At 37.5% G+C, this 23,534-nt stretch overlaps 1 protein-coding gene across 2 annotated transcripts in view; it reads left to right on the top strand.

The window, feature by feature from the left end:
- dlg3 (discs, large homolog 3 (Drosophila)) overlaps nucleotides 1-23,534 on the top strand; it is a 360,488-nt gene that overhangs the window by 22,746 nt on the left and 314,208 nt on the right. For both annotated transcript variants that reach the window (XM_039766116.1, XM_039766118.1), the window contains exon 3: nucleotides 2,437-2,546. In XM_039766116.1, coding sequence (XP_039622050.1) covers nucleotides 2,437-2,546 — 110 coding nt within the window. The remainder of the gene's footprint in view (nucleotides 1-2,436; nucleotides 2,547-23,534) is intronic.

Raw genomic sequence — 23,534 nt, 5'->3', positions numbered from 1 at the left:
AGACCTGTTACAATGTTAACACAACTAAAGTTCACCTTTTGGAGCGAGTGACCCAAAGAATACTGAATTGTTAAATACTGCCAGCCTGTCACACACAATGAGGGTCAACCTACAGCCACCATTCAGTGCTGAATCCAGCACCTTTGAGGCATGAGCAGAAAAAGAAGCACCCTTTGAAGCCAGAAGTCCTTCAAAGATCATATAGCAATCCACTGCAGCTCCCAATGGTGGCACACAAGAACCCCAACTGGGTTGTCTCATGGGACTTCAATTCCCAGCCTGCCCTGTGGGTATCCATATGGGTGTTCCACCAGTGGTATCCTGTCACTTTGTGTACAGGTGTAAAATATTCCCCTGGTAGACAGACACCCCCTGTCCTTCAGCGCAGGACTCCCTTCTGGGAAAGACACCCACACCCATCCTGGTCCACCCCAGACCTTCCATTGCGACCTCCTTCCAGGTTAGGATGCTGCTCCATCCAGCATGGCACTCACACTGTGTTTCATAATTATTTTAACTTCAGTAATTCATTACATAAACATTGTAATATAGAGAAAAAAAAAGTATACATCATTGTTTAAAAACAAATATTAAACAAATCTATTTAACAATAAATAAATACATTTTCAATAAACGTTTTGACTTTCAATGTGATTGTGAGTTTTTTTTAAGTTAGTCCTTAGAAATACTAAATAGAGATTTGATAAATTTTCCATTTCTTCATGCAAGCAGAGAGGTGAATCCTTGGAAACCTTGAAGCCCTGGGAACAGACATAAAACAAATAAAGAAGGATACAGCAACATTGGTGAAGAAAAACAGAACAACAACAACACAAACCATCTCTTGCCTTTTATAAAGTGTGCTTCTACTGTATGGCATATACACACATTGAGTCACACAAACACACGCATACACACACAATAGCCGGATGAGTCAGAAGCCTTTATTCCCACAGCAGTGGGATTAATGTGGCCCCTTCAACCTCTCCTCTGAGCGCTTCATTCCTTTATCTCCAGTTCACTGCCAATGCTTGCTGATTAAACACAAATGCTAATCTGTTATGCAAGTCTATCTTTTCTGTTTATACTCTGATCCATAACACTCGAAAACAGAGAACTCATTGTGTGGTCTGCAGTGTTGATAAGGACGCTGAACGTGCGTCTGTGGTGAGAAGGGTATAGGGCCAACACAAAGGGCAGTGTTGGGGGTCTATCAGAGTGCAGTTTTTATTAATTATGAGTGATGGGGTCAAATGATGACAGCTTTCTTTAGTTAACAGACCCAAGTATGGCCACAGAATATTTTTACTGGAACATCATACTTATATCCTGATCCATTAAGTTGCCTTGGATGATAGCCAAATAAGCAAAGTAATAAATGATCTGTTTTATTTAGTTCACTGTCATGGGGAACCAGTGATTAGAGTAATGATCATTTTACTTTAGAAGAGAATATGGAGAGTGCCCCATGTGTAGAACAGTTGTAAATGTTGGCATTGCTCTTCACCAATGCAAAGTTATTGTTCCTTGTCAACTAGATCCCAGTTTATGACTCTTTGTAGCTAAGTTGGCCATTTTTTTCTAAATTGTAATTGAAATAAACTCTCCAGGCCAGCAGGTGGAGCAAAGGTCCAAGAAACACAAGACAAAGAAAAAATGTCCTTGGAAAGCATTAATGGGGCGAAAGGTCTTTGCGGTTCTCAATTGTCAAAATGCAGACCTTTCATATAATTGAAAAGAGTTCCATTATGGGTTAGAAATATATTTATGGATTAATTATTATTGTCATTCTTTAGCCTGTATTGTTTATATGTGCCATTCATAAGCATCTAGCAATCTGAAAATGTTCCATAGGAACAAAGTATAATCTAACATGGTAGCTGCTGTTATAGTTTTCATAATTTTATGTATAAATATAATTTAAAAATATGAATTAATGAAGATGGAACCAAGCTAACAATGTATCTAGTTTTCTGATATGTGACCTAGTGGCTAAGATGTTTGGCTTTTAAACCAGGTTGTCTGTTCTGTTCCAGTACATTAAAACTGTATAAAATGCAAACTGTATCACAGCTTTTTTATTTGAAAGCTCCTTACAGTGGTGTCCACCACAAAAGGGTCCATCATTGCATTTTCAAACCTGTGTTTCCCAGTTTATGGTCTGGTGCATGATTTAACCCTTTTGTTTTTCAGGCAAGGAGAATGAGAATTATGTGAATTTAGTGTTAGAGGTAGGATTATTTTAAAGAGGTGGAAGGATTTTTTTTTTCTAAGAACAGTGGTCAAGACACAATAAATTTGTGTTCACAAGCTGAAGACTGAACCGGAGGGCTTCCGCTTCCATTTATTGGGTTAAAGACACTTTGACTTCTTGCTAGTGTCCTATCTTAAGCGAGCTGAAATAAAATATACATTCTGGTGTGGTGTTATTGTCAGATATTCAAGAATGCTACGAGGTGACACTGAGCCTTAATTCCCAGGCAGCAGACCAGAAAGCTACAGATCAGGATTCAAGCAACAGTGAAGATATGCAAGATTTTCCAGAGGTAAGAGGCATCAGGTAACAGTTCCTACTAGGAATATTTGGTAGTAATCACTGGTATTTCAATTAAAAATATTTTGTAAATTTCTATAAGATAAAACAGATTTTTAAAAGCCATCCATAAATACAAAGTAAAAATATAAATAACAAGGGTTAAGTGTTACAAAGTCTAATAAAAGTGTAAAAGAGCCCACTTTGTCCCCTCACTTCCTTTCATTGGCTAATAGCTAATTATTTAAGGTATCACATCCTCTCATTCAAATTCTAAAGCTGCTTCGTCCAATCAAGTGTTGTGTGGGCTTTAATCTCTATATGCAGCATTGGGTGTAAGGCAGGGATGAACTCCGTATGGTATGCCGATCCATCACAAGGCACACTGTCACTGATACCAGGTCAATTAAGAATCACCCGCTATCTTAGCATGTTGTTGGCATGTTAGAGGAGAGACAGTGACAAATCTGACATTCAAACCTAGAATTTGTGAGGCAGAAGCACTAACCACTGTGCCCACCATTCCACCCATACTTTATCCTTCTTTTTTTAACTGTTGGAAGATACACCACTAAGCAGTTTGTTCTGGATTCCCATCCTCTCTGTGTAAATCAAAGAATTCTTTTGCAAGTGCCTCTTAATTTCAAGTGATGCTCTCTTCTCTATGCACTCTGCTGAGTTGAATGAAATCACCTTTTTTAAGGTATTGAGGGTTTAAACAACCCTTTTCTAAACAATTTGGATGCTGTGTAAAATGTAAATAAAAACAGAATGCAATGATTTGCAAATTATTTAAACCCATTCATTGCAAGTGCCATGGAGAATGGCTGGGAGGAAATAATAGAAGCACTACAGGAGTGGCAACACAGTCCAGCTGGAGCACCTTGTAATCTTCGTCCTGGCTAGGATCGAGGAATAATGGATGGACAGGGGGAAGGTGAATACCGGGAGCAGTTCATTCCCCCACATGGAATCAATCAATCAACATTTATTTATATAGCACATATTCATACAAAAAAATGTAGCTCAAAGTGCTTTACAAAATGAATAGAAAAATAGAAGACACAATAAAAAATAAACATAAGTCAACATTAATTAACATAGAATAAGTAAGGTCCGATGGCCAGGGTGGACAGGCTGGAGAAAAAAAATAAAATCTGTAGGGATTCCAGACCACGAGACCGCCCAGTCCCCTCTGGGCAATCTACCTAACATAAATCAAACAGTCCTCTTTGTATTTAGGGTTTTCATGGAAGGACCTGATGATGATGGTCACGTAGACTTCTGGCTTTCAGTCCATCAATGTTGGAGCATCATGATGCTTTGAGTAGGTGGTGGTGGCGCAGGCCGCCACCACAAAGAAACCGGAAAAAGAAACAGAAGAGAGAGTAGGGGTCAGTACGGATTTTAGAACCACTATGAATAGTTATTATGATGAATTGAACATACAGAGTATCAGTATTAAGTTAAAGTGAAGTTATAAAAAGGCCATGTTAAAGTAATGTGTTTTCAGCAGTGTTTTAAAGTGCTCCACTGTATTGGCCTGGCGAATTCCTATTGGCAGGCTATTCCAGATTTTAGGTGCATAACAGCAGAAGGCTTTTGGAATTATAAGGAGACACTCATTTGAAGATCTAAGGTTACGATTTGGAATATAACATGTCAGGCATTCCGATATATAAGATGGAGCGAGATTATTTAAGGCTTTATATACCATAAGCAGTATTTTAAAGTCAATCCTGAATGACACAGGTAACCAGTGTAGTGACATCAAAACTGGAGAAATGTGTTCGGATTTTCTTTTCCTAGTTAGGATTCTAGCAGCTGCATTCTGCACTCGTTGCAAGTGATTTATGTCTTTTTTGGGTAGTCCTGAGAGGAGTGCGTTACAGTAATCTAGTCTACTGAAAACAAAAGCGTGAATTAATTTCTCAGCATCTTTCAATGATATAAGAGGTCTAACTGGAAGGTGGCAGTGTTCCTCTAAGCTGATCACAATTAGGACACCCGCGCAGTTGCATGGAAAATAAAGTACAGAAGTACAGACTTGTCTACGTCCTTTAGTGCTGCCAGATGGCACTGCCTGGGGATGACAGCACTGGTTTACACATGACCCGGAAGTGCTCGCAGCATGCAGTGAAGTCATTCCGGGCCTGACTTGAAAAGGAGCCTGTCATCTTATATTGAAGAGTCACAGTCGATAGGCAGCATGCAAAACTCACCTGGAAGAGTGGAAGGAGAGGAAGACATTTATTTAGTTATACTGTTGTATTTATGGCTGTGTGCAATGGAATAACGGTCAGTTACAATAAAAATCCATTGTTTTAAATCCAGATTTGTGTTGGGTGATATTGTTTCTGAGGTTCAGGGGTCAGTAACTCCCCCTTGTGGTTACACCATATTTAATTAAGAAGAGAACAAAGACAGCATATTAGATGTTGAAACTAAGAAATATTATTGTTTTATGAAAAATCTACACACATTTTGAATCTGATGCCAGCAACACGTTTTTAAAAAGTTGAGACAGGGCAACAAAAGATGTGAAAAATTGTGAAATGCCACAAAAAAGACACCTGGTGGAACACAACTAATTAGAGTAATTGGGAACGGGTCAGTAACATGGTTGGTATAAAAACAGCTTTCCAGAAAGGCAGAGTCTCCCAGTAGTAAAGATGGGGAGGGGTAAAGCATTCTGTGAAAGACTGCACAGTAATTAGTTAAACAATTTAAGAATAATACTCCTCAACTTAAAATTGCAAAGAATTTGGGGATATGATCATTTACAATACATAATATCATAAAAAGATTCAGAGAATCCAGAAGCATCTCTGTATGCAAGGGCTATTTGGGCCCTAAGGCGGCACTGAATTAAAAACAGACACAATTCGTAGTGGAAATTGTTGCATTGTCTCAAGAACATTTCTGAAAAATGTTGTCTATGAACACTGTTTGTCACTGCATCCACAAATACAAGTTAAAACTCTGCCATGGAAAGAAGGGATCACCTTCTCTGGATAGACGGAGACTAAGTAGAAAACTGAACTGTGATCTGACAATCTAAAAATCATGGATGCTGCGTCCTCTGAGGTAAAGAGGAGAGCCTTGGTGTCAGCACAAATTTCAAAAGTCAGCATTCATGGTGGTATTGGGTGGTGCATTAGTGCCCACAGCATGGGTAGTTTGCACATCTGGGAATGCACCATTAATGCTAAATGATATACAAGGCTTTAAGAGTAACATATGCTGCCATCCAGACAATGTCTTTTTCAGGGAAGGCCCTGCTTATTTCAGTATGACAATGCCAAACCACTTTCTGCATATATTACAACAGCATGGCTAAACTGGCACACATGCAGTCCAGACCTGTCATCCATTAAAAACATTTGGTGCGTTATGAAATGAAAATACAACAGAGACTCCGAACCGCTGAGCAGCTGAAATCCTGCATTAGGCAAAAATGGGGCTGTTTCAACATCTGATATGTTGTCTTTGTAATGTTTCCAATTAACTGTAAGGTTTGTATTATTTGCAAATCATTGCATTCTGTTTTTGATTGCATTTTGCGCAATGTCCCAACTTTTTTGGGAACAGGGTAGTCCCGTCTTGGCTGAAGGGGTTGGCTCATTTTCACAACATCTGCGGCTAAGCATTTTGCTTGTGACTTATAATTTATCACACGCCTCAATAGACTGACTTCCAGTCAGGTACTGCTTCCCACCTTCTGTTTGATACTGCAGGAATAGGCTGTGGCCCCACTTGACTCAGAATTAGATTAACCAAGTTTAAGAATGAAGGAATGAATAAGGGCGAACATGATTGAATCTGATTGTACAGCAGTCCAATGAATTAATAAATAACACTTGAACCCTCAGCAACAGGCACATTTGGATTAAACTGCTATTAAACCATACCAAAAGGCATCATATATAATGTGCAAGCTTACAATGGCATTAGTATTTACAAGTCATTTCCCTTGACAGGAAGAAAGACAGTTTGATAAATATGGAAAAAAACAATATAATAAAATTTGATAGTGAACATTGTAGTTCATTTTCAAATGTAGCAGTGTTAACACTGTGATACAAATGAAATGTAAATTAGATATTTGTCACCAAAGACATGATGCTTCATTCATTTCTTGAGTCCTTTTTAAGATATTTTCAATCAAATTTCAATTCCTTTTTTATATATACACAAGTAAATATCAAATGGAAAAAATAATGTATATCATATTAATGATATATAGTAATTAATCATTGTAATGTTTATTTTTTTTAAATAAAAATATTTAAGCAAAAGCTATTTTAGGAGAACTGACATTTGCAGGTTACTGTGGAATTGTGAAATAGCCATCACACGAGAAATAATAAAAATCCCAACTATTGCCAAAATAAAGGAATCAGTTTATACAGTATTATATAATTCCTTTTCCGGCGAGTGCCATCACAAGGGATTATGTAATCAATATGCCTATCCAGCTTGCACATACATAATACATTTTGTGTTGTTCTGGACTAATTGCCTAGTAACAGATGCATGCAATACCACTTACTATGTCTCTCCTCATCTCAGTTACTATGGCCAGTCAGAGTGAAAACCACTAGAGGTCACTCCACCCTGGACTATCTATTAGCTGTCAGCGGTCCAAAATACTGTATAACTATATTGAATTCACTTAATTCAGATCAGGAACGTGGGAGACCAGAGCCTATTCTGGGCACAAGGCTGGAATTTTCAGTTTTGAACAAAGCTAAATTTCTTAGTTTGGGTGTTGGATCCTAACTAGAGATGCAATCTGATACAAACAGCCTTGAAGTATATGCAGTTGCAATGCATCCTGACCTGAGCACATCCATTTATCTGACTAACGTTTTCTTGGATGTTTTGACTCAATTATTGTCACTTGTAATGTAGTAAAACAATCTCTTGATTTACTGATCTATCCAAAAATTTATTTAAAGAGAAATGAAGTAATTCATTACTGAATACAAAATACAGTAGAGGGGTGGCACGGTGGTGCAGTGGTAGCGCTGCTGCCTCGCAGTTAGGAGACGCGGGTTCGCTTCCCAGGTCCTCCCTGCGTGGAGTTTGCATGTCCTGCGTGGGTTTCCTCCGGGCCCTCCATTTTCCTCCCACAATCCAAAGACATGCAGGTTAGGTGGATTGGCGATTCTAAATTGGCCCTGGTGTGTTTGTGAGTGTCCTGCAGTGGGTTGGCACCCTGCCCGGGATTGGTTCCTGCCTTGTGCCCTGTGTTGGCTGGGATTGGCTCCAGCAGACCCCCGTGACCCTGTATTTGGATTCAGCGGGTTAGGAAATGGATGGATGGAAAATACAGTAGAGACACATATTTTCTCAGTTTCACATATTTAATGATGGTAGAAAAAAGCTCTGCATTTTTTTTTAGCATGAAAGGCATAACAGTAATGCATAACGAAATGCACTTTTAGATTGCCATTATTGTAGATAAACAAATTTTAGTTTTTCCTAGCAGGATTTAGGCAGAGACTTGGGTGACTGTGCTCTACTGTAGGTATCTGATGCTGAAATGTTTTCAAATATCATGAAGAAATTGTGCATTCTTCTGATAGACACAGATGGTTGTCATCACGTTCCTCAAAGGCTCACTATTAAGGTCACATCTTATGGACCTTTATGACAGCTTTCAAAATTAAAAGATTAATATTTTTCCATCCATCCATCCATTATCCAACCCGCTATATCCTAAGTACAGGGTCACGGGGTCTGCTGGAGCCAATCCCAGCCAACACAGGGGGCAAGGCAGGAAACAAACCCTGGGCCGGGTGCCAGCCCAGCTCAGAGATTAATATTTTTCATTATTAAAATTGATTTCAAGTTCTAGAAGACTTTGCATGGTTTTCTTTGTATACTTATGTTTTTGTTTGGAGCTCCCTTTCAAGGGAATCTGCATTACTAATAAAATTCATTTTTTGATAATTTACTCTCTGAAAAGCAACTACTGCAAAATTCTCTTTTGAAACATACTATGAGCCTGAACTGGGTTAAGTGACTTATGATGGATAGATTGTGAGTTGACTTTTTTGTTCGCAGCTGATGGTACGGGGATCAGAGAGCCTGTCCACTGTCCAGCTGAATCGTTTAGCAGCGATAGCGCGGCTGGTTGATGGAGCAGAACATATGTGGGCAAATATACATCCTTGTCTTTATTTATTGTATGTTCACTAGTTTTGGTTAGAGATTGAAAGAATGAGACTGGTTTATAAGCAGGTCAGATGCTGTCCATTCACTGGACAGATTCAGACAGATTGAGAAACCCATCAATCAATAAAACTTTGAACAGGGCCGCTGTTGCACTTGAGGTCATTGGATTATCATCAACAGGTGATGATAGGAGGAAATGGAAAAGTTTGGTTGTCTGTCCCATTTGATTTACTACCACTGAATCCTTCATTATAAAATAGTATTTTTCTGTTGCTTAGATTTATATCCAGAGAATTGTATCATAAATATAAATAAAGTAGGAGTAATGCAAGCATTCTAAAAATATAACATAACATTCTCAACCCCAGTTCCAATTATATCAGTTATAAACTTATATGTGCAGTGCTTAGCAATGTATTCTTTCTGAAGAATGAGTCATGAAACTTTCAAACAGAACTTTATATTTAGCATTTCCACAATATATTCCTTGTAAAAAAAAGTTAAAAACAGGCCATACCATTTAAATAAGATAGATGTCATCTTCTTTGGTGTGGCAGCCTTAAATCAATGTACCATCAAAGTGAAGGGTCATAAAGTAAGTGTTGCCATTTTTGCCTGTGTGTAATCAGAGTGCTTTCATGTGACTGCATGGCAAGTGTGTTTAACTCTTTATACTTTATATTTCTGATGTAAATATCAGGTCACAAATGACAAAACAAATACATAATAACCACAATAACAGTTTTTAGGAAAAGGAGTATGATTCATATCTTCCACTCATGTCACATATCAGGCTGCTTCTCCAACTTGGGAGGCCAGAAAAAGAAAGTTCAAGCAATGGATAGCATTATAAAGCCAGCTGTATGAGCCAGAACAACATTACATCCTACAACCCACTTAATCCAAGTCAGCTCTGCAGTGGGGCCACAGCCTGTCCTACTTACAGTACATTGAACTCAAGGCAGGAACCAATACACTGACAGGACACCAGTTCATTTCAGGGCCTACTCACATGCATACCCTCATTCACACGTCACACATGGCCAGTCTGAAATTGCCAATTAATGGAATATGCACAACTTTGAGTATGTGAGAGAAACACTGGCGTATTCAAAGGTAAAGTCATGCAGTTATGCAGAAAAAATGTATTGTATACTCCATGTGAATAACAAGTAAGTGCAGGGGGTGAGTGCAGGATACTTGGACCAATGAGGTATAAAGTAATTTATCACCATCAGTCAATCAGTCAGTAAATATGAAAACCTTATATGATTAAAGGGCAAGGAAATGCAAATAAAGCATTTCAAATATTATTTGTACAATAGGGAATGTGGCACCATGGTAGTACTGCTGCCTCAAAACAAGGAGTCCTGGGTTCATGTCCTGGGTGTTGGCTGTATGGAGGTTGCATGTTCTTTCTGGTTTCTTCTCACAGTCCAAAGACATGCAATTTAGGTGAATTGGCATTGTTAGATTAGCCCTAGTATGTGTGTTCACCCTGTAGTGCACTGACGCCTTGCCCATGATTTGTTCCTGCCTTGCTGAATTGAACACCAGCTTCTCCACAACCCTGCCCTGGTTAAGAAGATTAAGAAAATGAATGGAAGGATGAATGAGACATGTACTGAATTTAACAAATATTTAGAAGAAGTCTACATGATGAGACATATTTTGATTTTTTTTGGCTAAGTTTAATTATTGCACTGAAATTCAGGGCCCCAGAATTACTATGTAAAGTGGCAGGCATGGCTTACAACACATGAGTTTTGTTGACATGCTATTGTTTATCAGTGACTGGGAATCTTAAATACACATATCTATTGATTTTCTGATCATTGTTATACTGTTTCAGGGTTACAGGGAGCTAAAGCATATCCCAGCAACATCAGATTCAAGGCAGGAGCCAGTTCTGCAAAGGGCAGGCGTATGTAGACTCACTGATCAATGTAATGTGTATCTCTTGGGGATGTAACAGAAATATCGGAGTTCCATAAACAACAGGGAAACATTCAAACTGTTAAGTTTTCACTCTTCAAACTATTAACTTTGAGACAGCAGCATTTAGCAATATTTTATGAGTGTATTTTCTACAGAATACAGTCACAAAATGCTGAACCAAAAGTATCCTAAAAATAACAACTAGCCCTTCTCCAATAGAAGTTTTTAAAAATAGTTGAGTACTTAAGTCTTTTTGCCACTATTATCTTATTTGGATCACAAGTTAATGGAGTATCTGTTGCCATCTGTGCAGCCAAAGAATACAAAGATGCTCATCGATCTGAGCACTGATTGTGATGTGGAAGAAAATACATTGCATCGAAGAAAATGTTTTGCACATACTTACTGTGCCACATACTGAAGAACAGTTAGTCAAGGTATACTTACAACTTGTAACTTACTGCTGTGTACAAAAATCCTGTTCTAACTGTACAAGAATTTAAGTAGATTACCACAATTAATAGGATATATACTAGATTAATTCTCTGTTACACGCCACCCAAAATTTCTTCTTAATTTTTTAATAATATGCAACTATTGAGTTTTTCAATTGAAAATCACAAAGGAACCAGGATTTTGAAAATGGCCAAGTTCAAGCAAAATGAATGTAGGGCATGCTTAATAAACAGTTCTGTCGGTACCAAATTATACTAAAAGTCAATGTTTGCAGAAGGTATGAAAAACAAAACACAATATAAGATTTAGGTGTCATGCTTTTGGAAAGGCAGCCATGTTCATTAACTACAAAATATGAACACTTCAAGAAATCATTCAGCTGTTTTGCAACACTCAAGGACAAACAAAAATGGCCATTGGCATACAGTGAGCATCTGGAGGTTTCTAACAGTTCATCCTTAAGCAATTAAAAAATAAAAACTGTTCATTGTCCTGTTGGTGCAAAGCTGACTTCTTTTCTACTAAAAGTCTGAACAGCCCATTTTAATGAGAGTCTGACATATAATTTTCTAGCAAGTGAACATTTTTAGGAACTCTGCACTGTGTAGTGAATGATTGGCTAATACATTTTTGATGTGTTTGGATTTTCAATTTTTAAAAACAAAAGTAGCTTCTGCAGTTCATTGTCACTCCATAACGTTGCCCTAAACTTAGAAAAATACACTGTCGTGTCTGCTTACCCACAGTCTGAGAGGTTTTTCTTATTAACATTTAAACATACAGTAAGTGGTTGCTGTCAAAAGAAGATTACCATTACATAATATCTGAGTCAAAGGATCAATCGCTTTTCTGTGATCACCTCTAGAAAACAACCCCTTACAACAAATGAGATGTTTCAAATTACTTTAGAAACTTCCTGCAAATTCTAGGCACATGTTGTGTTGTGGTATTGCATAGTTAGACAAATGTTTAGATAATGAAATGTAACCACTTTATGGATAAGGACCTTTTGTAGTTTTATAAAGCTTCCTGCTGTAGTCCTTTTCTTTGCAGTTATGCTGACGCATGTTCATTGTCATTGGTGCTAAAGATATAAAGAAGATCTTTCTTACATAGTCACGTCACCTTTTGCTTTTACCAGCATGAAGAATCAAGTGGCGTTATTGATGACGTTAGCGATTTTGGAAAAACATCAATAGCAATATATATGGTAGTGGTATCATCTTGCTGACAATTAGAAAATCTTAGTTCTTATGGTAGGCAGTCATTTTGAATGTAGTTTTACACTAGGCTTTAAAGTACAGGGTGGTGTGACGATGTGGGTTCTGGCTCCACACTCCCTTTGCTGTTGGAAGCACATGAACCCAACACCGTCGATAATGTTGCCGAGTGAGCTAGTCAATGGAGGCAAATTACCGAGCAAGGGGAAGGTAGAAAGTGCAAAAGTGCTTTTATTTAAAACAGTCAACAAAAACAGTGTTCATAAATAGTGCAGGTCTTCAAATTCATTAAATAAATAATCCATAAAAAGAACGTGGAGTAAAACCAATAAATAAACACAACAATCCTTTAAAATCGGAGGTTAAAATCTTCTCCTGGAAGCAGTCTTTAAAACAACAAACAAACAAATCCGGTGTTCTTTTTGTTAGCGTCTCACCTGCTTATCCCGTACGGGCTTCGCAGCAGGCAAGACGCTCTCTACAGCTGCCCTCCTCAAACACACGCAAGACTGGAGACCTCCCGATCCCTGGCTTCGGTTTGGCTCTCATCCCAGCCTCGAGACTTGGACTCCTTGGTCTCCAGGACGCTCACACCAAGGACTGCCACTCCAAGCCTCCCGACTTCCGTTGCCTTTCTGCGGCCTTCTGCGGCTCGTCGCTTTCACCTTGGTCACTCCCGCTACCTGCTCGCTCAGCGGGAGCGACATCAACACAAACACGTGGGTGTCGGCCTAACACCCAGCTTCCATGCAGCTGTCCACGATCGCTCATTCGCTCGCACGTCCGCTCGCTCTTCGCGGCTCTCTCCCTCTCACCGACCTGCTTCCTCTCCTGCTCCCGGTAACCTCCGTCCTCTCCTTTCCTTTCCTTTCTTTCTCTCCGAACGTTTCTTTCTCTCCAATCGATTCTCTCTCTTTCTCCCCAACCGACTTGCGCTTCTTTTAAAAACGTGAGGGGCCATCACAGCTGCAGCATTAGCCACGGGAGCAATCACGAATGTGGGCAGTTCCTCACCTGTGCACACGGTGAGAAACGCCCACATCGACGACTGCCCCGCAGCTCGCTACAACAACGCCCCCCTCACGAAGCCACCTCGGGTGCGGTGATTATTTATTTAAAATCAATGGCCTTTTCTCCACGAGCTGTGGACCCATAACACCACAGGTGGTCCATATTTACAGTATGTATATGACATTTCACAGGCTGTAGCATTTAAACTACTGCGTGAAAAGTATTGAAAATGGCATCAGCATGTAGCCTGAGAATGAGAATTATGATGACCGGACATTGATGATCTATGGTTGCAGCAAGATGGGCCACCGCCACACTACGCCATACCAGTGCAACAGTGGTTGAACGAGACATTCCCGCAATGCTGGATTGGCTAACGTGGGCCTGTAGAATGGCAGGCTCAGACTTTTTCCTGTGGAGTTACCTAAAAGACAAGGTGTATCACAAAAGTATCCACAATGTGACTGAGCTACATGTAGCTATCACAGATGCAATTCAGAGGATACCAATACAAATGTGCCAAGCCACATGTGACAACGTTGCTCTTTGTCTTGAAGCGCGTATCGATCTGGATGCCACATTGGTGGACCACACCATAGAGAACAGGGGATGAATTTACATTTAAGGGTCTTAATGTTCATGTTCCATTATGTTACTTGATAATAACATTGGTAGTTTCCTGACAATAAATTCTTTTCAATCATATACATAAATATGTGCCACCACGTACAATAAGCACAGTTTTTACAGCCTCTTTATACTTTTTATTCACTTCTGGTTGGCATCAGGTATGTGATATTCATGTCAGCTTATGAGTAAAAAGACCCTGTTAAATATCTTTATTTAATTAAGCTTTTTCAATGGCCTAATATTATGTTTATAATTTTTTTTAGTGATGTTCCAAGAGCGGCTGACAATCTAAACTGGCCAATTTTCACTACAAAAGACTCGATCGGTGACCAGTAAATTAGATGATCACAAAAAATGTTTTTCCATCATCTGCTTGTGTAAGCTTTACAGTAGTTTAGTTTGTAGTCCTCCTTTACGTGAGGTACTTGCACGCATGTCCATTTTTTGTTGCAGTCTTCCTGTGGACAGAGAGAAGCAAGGCAGAATTTAACAGAGAGAAAAAGAGAAATCCAGAATATTAGCCATTATATTAAAGAAAGAGGAGTAATACACTGAGGAAAAATAATAAGAGGAGTTGTCTGTGTAATTTGACAAATGGCAAGAAAAGCCATTTTAATTAATTCAGACCTTTTTATTTTATCCAGTAATTAAAATGGACAACACTTGTCTGAGTTTTGACATTCAGTGAGCTTGCGTTTAGTACAGCAGTTCACATTTTCAGTTAGAAAAAATTAAAGATGAATTTGAAGTTATTGCTTATTTAACAATAAACATGTTAGCTTAAAGGCAAAATTTGTCTATTTTACTTGTAAACCTGTTAAGCCTTTTATCTTCTTGATAAACATCTTATGAACATCTGAGATATTTACATCTTCTTTTAAGGGTCTGTAGTGTGTTTATTATTTGTTTGTGTGTGTCATACAGTATGGGTTTTGGCAAGAAACAAATACTACATAATTAAAATGGTAATCCATATTTATAATTACACCTCAAGAATAAGGAATGCCTGGTTGGTACACTTTAAAAAAACAACAACCTGAATAAATACAGTGAATGTACAGTATATTTTAAGAGAAATAAAAAGCTGTAGTGCAATTAATGATTAAAAAATATTCAAAACGCTAAGTACATATATATTATGGAGATTTTTTTTCTGTACATATTTTATTAGAGAAAGTATTATTTTAAGGGTGTTGTGTTTAATGTTTTATTTTATGGTTGCTGAACAGTCTGCAGAATTTCATTTTGTCAATAAAAAATGAAAACGTAATACCTGTAGTCTTTAGATTTAACTATAAACATTTCAAAGTTAACACTTTAATATAGAACATAAGGCTTCTGTATGTCTGGGTATACAGCAGCTTAGTATAAAAAGTTTTTTAAAGGGATAGAGAGAAAAGAAAATGGAATCTATATCATAATCAGCCAATTCAGTAACTTGGTATCGGCCTAAAAAAATAGATCAGAGCATCTCAAATTTTTGTATCAAAATGTTTCATTTCATTACATATTTTTGAACATTTATGTCAGTATTACTTTAGGAATGATATATCATTCTCGAGAACTGAAAAAGTTACTTTAGTTAAGCAGCAGGTTCTATTATTTCTGTGATCACTCGAAATAATCCAAAAGTCTTATAATGCTTAGTTGCTAATGAATCTCTTAGCAGTGTTAGAAGGCAAAATTAAAAATGGCGTCCTGTGACAGATACGTGCCTCTTCCAGGAAGAGATGTTGATATGTTAGATTTTGGACTGTCAACCCTAACTTGAATTAAGAGAGTTTGATCCTGGAGAGATGAAAGCCCCAGTTAAACTATTTCTGTCTCCCTTGTTCACATGTACTTCACATAGTGCTCATTTCATGTGTTATTTTTCAAAAGATGGAATCTGAAGGGATACTTTTGAAATTGGATGTATTATTTATTATTATATTGTATTTGGATTGTTCCCAGTGAAATCCCTACCCATAATAAGTATGCAATATATATATATATACATAAATATCTAGAGTATAATAAAACTGAGCACACCCCTGGTCAATATCATTAAAATGTTAAGTGATTCAAAAATGTATTAGTTCAAAGTTAGATCATTTGATCTTATGTATAATTAAAACAAATAGGTTAGATAGATTACAAATTATTAAAAATGTGGATCCTAAATTGCACTCATAATAGAATAAAAGTTATTACACCTGTGATTTTCATGTAAGATTAATAATGTAAAACAACCTATGAACATCACAGCTTTCTCAGTCTTGGCATGGGTTGTATCTAATGCATCATGGCTCTATATGGTAATGAATTGCCTGAACAATTGAGAAAACAGATTGTAAGACTTCATAAAGTTGGGAGATGGGCTCAATAGACTACTGGACGTTAGCCAGACACAGTTGCAGCAGTGGTTAAGCAGTACAAAAAGAGCCAAATTACCAATAACAGAAGGCGCACTGTCCATCCTTGAATGCGCTATTGACACAATTCACTGTCCGTCCTCACAATGCACAATTTACTATTTATGTAACCTTGCAATGAAAATCAGACAGACAAGTGCTCTCAAACATGGCAAATTGGTAGAAATTGGTGTTTCATTGACTGCTTAGACAGTGCAAAAGACATTTCATAATGTCAACCTCTATGGATGGCATCCAAGAAGAAAACCATTGCTCACAAAATACCACAAACCTGCAAGATTGAAATTTGCCAAAGAACATGAAAGCAAGCCTGATGAATGTTGGCAGCACAGTATTGAGTCAGATGAAACCAAAATAAATTAGTTTGGTTCGGATGGGGTCAAGAATGTATGGAGTGGACTTGGCCAGGACTACCAAAGGCATAATGCCAACCATAAAGCATGGAACTGGGAGAGCACTGATGTGGGGCTACATGAGTGCAAAAGGTGTAGGGCAGATGACATTTTATAGAAGGCACCAAGAATGCTATGACGTTTCTGTACCTAAATACTGACTGAAAAGAAGCTTTACAAAAGAGGATTTTTTCAACATAACATTGATCCCAAACACATGCAAAGATCACAGAAGAGTTTTTAAAGAAGAAAACCATAAAAACTATGACCTGGCCAAGTATGTCCCCTAACTTGAATGGAACAGAACACTTTTGGAGGTATTTTAAAGTGGAAGGCAGAGCAGCGAAGCAAAGAGCAGCATAAAAGAATCATGTATAAAAAATGGCAGAAAATCACTCCACAGATTTGTGCAGGACTGGTATCATCCAAAAATAAAGGCAGACATAGAAAATATAAAAAAAGAATGAAGTCTAACTGATGAAGTGTGATTTAACTTTTGTTACAGTGTATTATTTTTTATTTAGTCAATACATTTCTGTTTTTCAAATTAATTGGCTTAATTCTTCTTGGGTTTGGCTACAAACATTAAAAACGTATATTAAATGAATGGTATTTGTAATTACTTAACACTTTAGTGCTATTGACCCTGGGTTATTTCCACTCCAGAAAGGACAGAGCAGGTAATTTACGTACAAGGGGTAGAAGGTTACAAAGCAAGGACAGATGAAAAGAGAAAAGGTAAGAGTAGCTGAGAAAAAGCTGCCTCTAAAGGAGGTGAAGAGAGAGATTAAAAAGTTAGTTGGTCATTGAGATCTGCTAAATATATGTGATCTCTGGCTGAGAATGAGCTTAACTTCTTCGGGTTTTCTGGTTTTCTTTGAAAAGTGCCTTTGAAGCCCCGTAAACGAACACAAACAGAAAGATCAGTGAGGCTATGATCAAAGGATGTGAAGTGATCTACAACTGGCTTGGTAAGGTCTTTCATTTTAAAGGCTTGAGCGTGTTCCCTGAAACCGTCTGCTAACCGTCTCCTGCTTTTACCTATAGATGTAGACGGCTGGACACTACTACAAAAATGAAGTTAATAGATTTTTAGAGTGGCAAGAGGCCCATTGTTTAATGTTTAGTTTACCAGTGGGACCAGATATAAAGTGTAATTGGTGACATACTGTATTTGCAAGTGATATATTGTAATATACTGTAGTGGAGTGTCAGTTACTGAATTATGACAACTCTTTATCTTGTACTGTCATTAAGCCTTATTCTCATGATGAGTGAGTGATTTGTGGCCGTTGAAAAGTGACTGCTACAGTACAGTGTAATTGCATTACCATAGTGATTGTGCTTTTGTAGCAGTGATAAACTAGGTGTGTACTTGAGGGCTGCAGGGTTTTTGTGGGCTCAGCATCACTCTTCATCACAGTTGTCTTGACTGCTGGCTTGCTCATCCCTAGCTGCTAATTTTGGACCAGCTACTTTTTGGTGAGTTCTGTCTAACATGGCAAAGAAGCTGTCCTACAGTGGTCTGCTCATTTTCTGAGTTATGTGCATTGCAGAGAGACAAACAGACAAGGTGAATATATTGGTGATTTTACTTTTTAAAATGCATTAAGACAATAATAGATATCGATTTACATCCAGAAACAGTGTTGGAATGAGCTGCTGTTGTTCCTGATTCATTGTGCATGGTTGTAAATGTAACACACAGCGGGCTCTTAGCCTCAGGCACTATAGGTCATTTTTCTCATTGAAAATGACTTCAGCAGTTTATCTACAGTAGATCAGTTTGTCAGTTCTTCAGGATTCCTGTAAGTCTCTTTGCGTATTTCTAGGGTTTTTACTGTAAGCCGTTTTCGAGGATGTTAAGCTGATGCAATTGCCCTAAAGTTGAATTGCATTGCCATTGATGAGCAGGGTTTGAGGTTTCTTCTCTTTGCTTTATCTTTCCCTCTGTTTATTGGCAGAGAACAGAATAGCATTTCAGTCAGTTTTGTTCCCTTCACAGCTTGCCTTCTTCATCCGTTGCCCTAGTTATGCTTTAACATGGTGGGGGAGTTGAGGGGCTTGGCTTTATGCTTTACTATGAAGATATGAAGCTTATTTAGTAGCCTGCCAATATCCTCCAGTTTTCAGAAGTTCAAACAAGCTGAAGGTGTGACCTAAAACCACCAAAGCATTTAATGTTCTTAAATAAGAAATGTGGGATTGCCAGTATGCGGAACTGCGGGATGTGCTTATCTCAAGCATTATCCCTTGTTCAAGTAAACAAATGTCAATTTCTTATATATCTCCCACACGAGCCAACACCTCCTCCACCCACACGTAAAGCAAACAGCACTAAGCTTTCTGAGGGCTCGCTGGCCCCGTGTTTGGGCAGCTCGTTCAGCCGAGAATCTGCTTCAGTAACACATCTCCTACCTTGCAGTCACATCTCAAGAAACATTTTGCTTGTAAAATGAAATAGAAAAACTGACTTCCATTAAGATTCCATGCATGATGTCAGTAAGGTACAAGACTAGAAATAAATTAAATATGTCTGAAATGCCAGAGTAACAGAAAAAAAACTATTACTATAGATTAAATTAGTTAACAGATCCTGTCACTATTAATGGATTGGCTTTTCAAGATTTAATTTAACCCTTCCTGTTGAAGTGTTCTTTAATCATTCATTCAGTTTATTCTCACAGAAATTGATTTACAGAGGATAATAGAACAATATAATAAAAGAAAAATTTTAAACAAATCTTGGAAATGGTGTATATTTGCTAAAACAAAGTCAACACTTTAACTGGAGACATTTACCACATTAATAGCTGTTTACAAACTTTCCCAATGTACCTTTTAACAACTTTTGTTGTGGCATTACATCCTCTGGGCTCTTCACAGCTGAAATAGAGCTTACATTAATGGGGGTTTACATATTTGAAGAACTCATGGGACTGTCTTTTCTTAATGAGCTGATAATTCATGTAGATATGACTGCAGAAATGTCATCTATTTACAACATCCATTGCAAATCTGGTATCGATTGCATACTGCCACCAGCATTCTCTGGAAGTATGTCGAGTATGAGCAGTCTGGAGAAAAGGGGAAAGATGCCAGAACATCTATAGTGGTAAGCTCTGCTTCCATCCAGGGACTAATGACCATCCATCCATCCATCCATTTTCCAACCCGCTGAATCTGAACACAGGGTCACTGTGATAGTCAGTCAGTCCTAATGACTGTTAACAGAAGTTCGAATGGATGATAATATGTTGAGGTGATCCTGTCCTCCAAATTAAAGTAAGTGTTGCCAGTCATAGCCATCCTGTCTAGTGCCATAATCTAACTGAACAACGGCCAAATGTACAATGCTTACATCTCCTGAGAATGCCTTTTGCATTCTTAGGTAGGACTGGGTAAAAATATCATACAGAAAATGATTAAATATTTTAAATACCACAATAATGATGATCATGTGGTAGTTCATTTTTTCAGTAAATTTTTTTTTTCATTCTACAGGGCTGCATGGAACTGATATTTTTAGCCCTCTCACTTCTGTGTTGAAAAAGGCTTAATCCAGCTCACTTACACTCCTCATTCCCACTTGCAGCACCAAATTTTGTCTTGTTTAATGAAAGTATGAAGTAGGGTTGTACAAGACCAGTGAAATTTAAGCCAGGATACAGTTCATGCCTAAATGCTAATCAAGTGTTGCATAAAGTTAGTAATATGCATTGTCATAACCGGTTACCGTATGTTCACATATTCAGACAAATAATATCCATACATTTATGTTTTGTTATATGTTTAAGTTACATGGAATTTTTGTGTTTATTATAAATGTTATTTTAGTATTTTCTTTTACAGAAGCACATAAAAGAGGTAGCTTACTTACAACTTATTGCATACTGGCTGAAATGTAAGAAATCAATGTAAACCTCAGTGTTAACATTTGCAGTAACTATGCAATGCGTGTGTCTCTGTTATATGCCATTAGGTATTAAATTCGTAAAAAGCAGTGTTAATGTTTGTGATTTGTCAGTTGTTGGAAAGACAAATGCAATACACATTCTTACTAAAAAATGTTTGTGATGCACCATCTTTTGGAATGACAGAGACATAGAAACCGGACTAACACTTAGACACTTCTCCTTTTATTAAGGTGGACTAGTCATACATCATTAAGTTGACTAACTAACTAGTATAGGTTCATTTCTGTAGCATATCAGGTATTTAGCATGCAAGCTAAAATTCATTCTGGCAGTTTGGTATGATGAGCCAGCTAGAAAATGAGAGTGGTGAAAAGTAGTGTAATATTTTAAACAAAACAAAGAAACTCTATAGTATATATTTTAATAATGGCAATTTATAGGCATCTTTCAACAAAGTACATGCAAGCTATTTCCAGGAAATATTAAGTTAAATACTGCTAACAATGCAAACATATGAATATCATAGCACTTTTATGTCCAATTTTGCTTGTTTATATGTATACTAATTTTCATTTATTTGCTTAAAAATAAACAGGATTGATGGACCCTTCTTATTCTTTGTTCATTCTCTTGGATTGTATTTTAGTAGAAAAGTAATCTTTGTACTGTTTATAGAATCATTACTGTCATATAAAAATTGTACAGTGAACTTTTTGATATGCATGTCCTAATCAACATGCAACACATCATCACTCTCTGGCACAATAATTAATGAGTAAAACTACCTTACCTTACCTGATTACATCATGTTGAACAAGTCCAGATTGATCGTGTAGCTTTATGGGACCTATTCTTGTGATTTTCACATCACTGTTTAGTAGCAAGATAAGACTATAAGATGCGGACACAAGGGTCTTTAATCTTTGGAAAAACAGTAATTAATGCCTGGAATACAGTTTTTGGTAAAATGTTGTATCCCTACATTTCTCAAACATTGTTTAATATCAGTGGGGCTAGTCGAACATCTGAGCCTGCAGCTGTTCTGTTCTGTAAATAAAATAATATTCATAAAGCATTTGCTACTTTATATTGCAATTATTATTGCTATCGTCATGTTAATCATTTCTGGCTATGTCACCCACCCCAGTGGAAGATTCAGAAATCATTCTTACGAGAGCAACTCTGCTGGCCAGGGGGTTCCTGTCAGTTTCCCCTCAGACACTTCCCAAAGCCAGAGACAATAAGCAAACCAGTATTTATATTCAGAAACTTGTAAATGAATAATAATATTGTTGTTCACAATGTGAGGCTAGCACACCATAACTCTTATTGCTTACACTCCATTTGAATTATTCTCTTTTATCCCTGTCTTTGATGACTTATAACACAATATTAGAAGTGTTGACTTGAAGTTTGTTAGATGTTTACATTCATACCATTGTTGGTTGTTACAGCAATTGCCGAAAGGTCTTCAAAATTTAAATCCTTTTGGCTTGTTATGTGTTTAAAATGTCATTCAAACAAAACCAAAAATCAGGAAACAAATATAGTAATTACCAGTACTTTTTAACATCAAATGACAGAAAAATGTACCTTAATATAGTTTTGACCATGCTACTCATCTCTATTCTGAGTTATCAACTGCAGCTCTTTTTATACTCACCATGTCAATTCACGTCACTGGAATAGTAGCAGCAGACTGCTTGCTTGGAAATTCCACAACACACCATATGGTTCCTATGTAATTTCTTCTTCCCATAGTGCATAACTGCTTGAAACACCAAACATGGGGACTTTACTCAGGACTGATGACTGGGGTTTGCAGTCCTGTTCTGAATCAACACATTGAATAGTTTTCTGAGATGAATGAATGAATGAATAGATGGGTTTCTGACTGATGTGTTATCATTACTCTCTATGACCATTCACATCACTGGAGTAGTAGCAGCACAGTGCTTGCTTGGTAGTTCCACAGGACATCATACAGTTCCTCTGTAATTTCTTGCCATAGTGCATAACTGCTTGGAACCCCAAGGAAGGGGATTTTATTCAGTACTGACAACCAGAATGTTTAGTTCTGATCTGTATCAATAAATGGATTGGTTTTCTAAGATGAATGAATGGATCAATGTATTTCTTATTAATGTGTCACCATTTCCTCACATTGGATATGTGGTGAATGTAATCTTGGTAAATCAAAATAGAGATAAATATAAAACCTTTTCACTTGAATGATTTCTGCTTAGAAAAATAAGTTCCTTCTACCTTGGAGGTCACTGCTATAATTTTGATGATCTCCTTTCAGAAAGTAGTTTCTTTTGTACTGCTAAATATACACTTCCCAAAAGAGCTTGGATGAAAGCTGTTCACTTTTAAAGTCTTGCATTTGAGTCTGTTCTGCAAGAGCAAGAGAGAACTCCTTGGACATCTCTCATGCCCCTCACTGTTAAACTGCTGGCCATGTGGGTGTATGTGTGAATGAGAGAAAAATGAGCCTAAGAAGCAAAGCCTTTTATTTGAAACAGGATTGCTAACTTCTCTGTGCAACCAGCTAAATATTTCATGTAGTCATGAGAATTTGGAAAATTACCTTTTAAGATGTAGCTTACAGTAGAAGTTCCATGCATCTATTTTATGAACCTTCTCATATTGTTTGTAGAATCAGTTATTACAAGTGCACAGTAGTCAAAACAGACAAAGTCATACGGAGCCAGTTAACCTAAAAAGCACATATTCGGGAAGTAGTAGAAAACCTGAGTGGCCAGAGAAGAACCCACTCATATGGAAAGAGCATTAAACTTCACACTGTTTGGTAATACAACGTGAAAAAATGGTGCTAA

Source organism: Polypterus senegalus, chromosome 10 (assembly GCF_016835505.1).
Source record: "Polypterus senegalus isolate Bchr_013 chromosome 10, ASM1683550v1, whole genome shotgun sequence".
NCBI classification, from domain to species: Eukaryota; Metazoa; Chordata; class Cladistia; order Polypteriformes; family Polypteridae; genus Polypterus; species Polypterus senegalus.
This window is presented reverse-complemented; position numbering and strand designations above follow the sequence as displayed.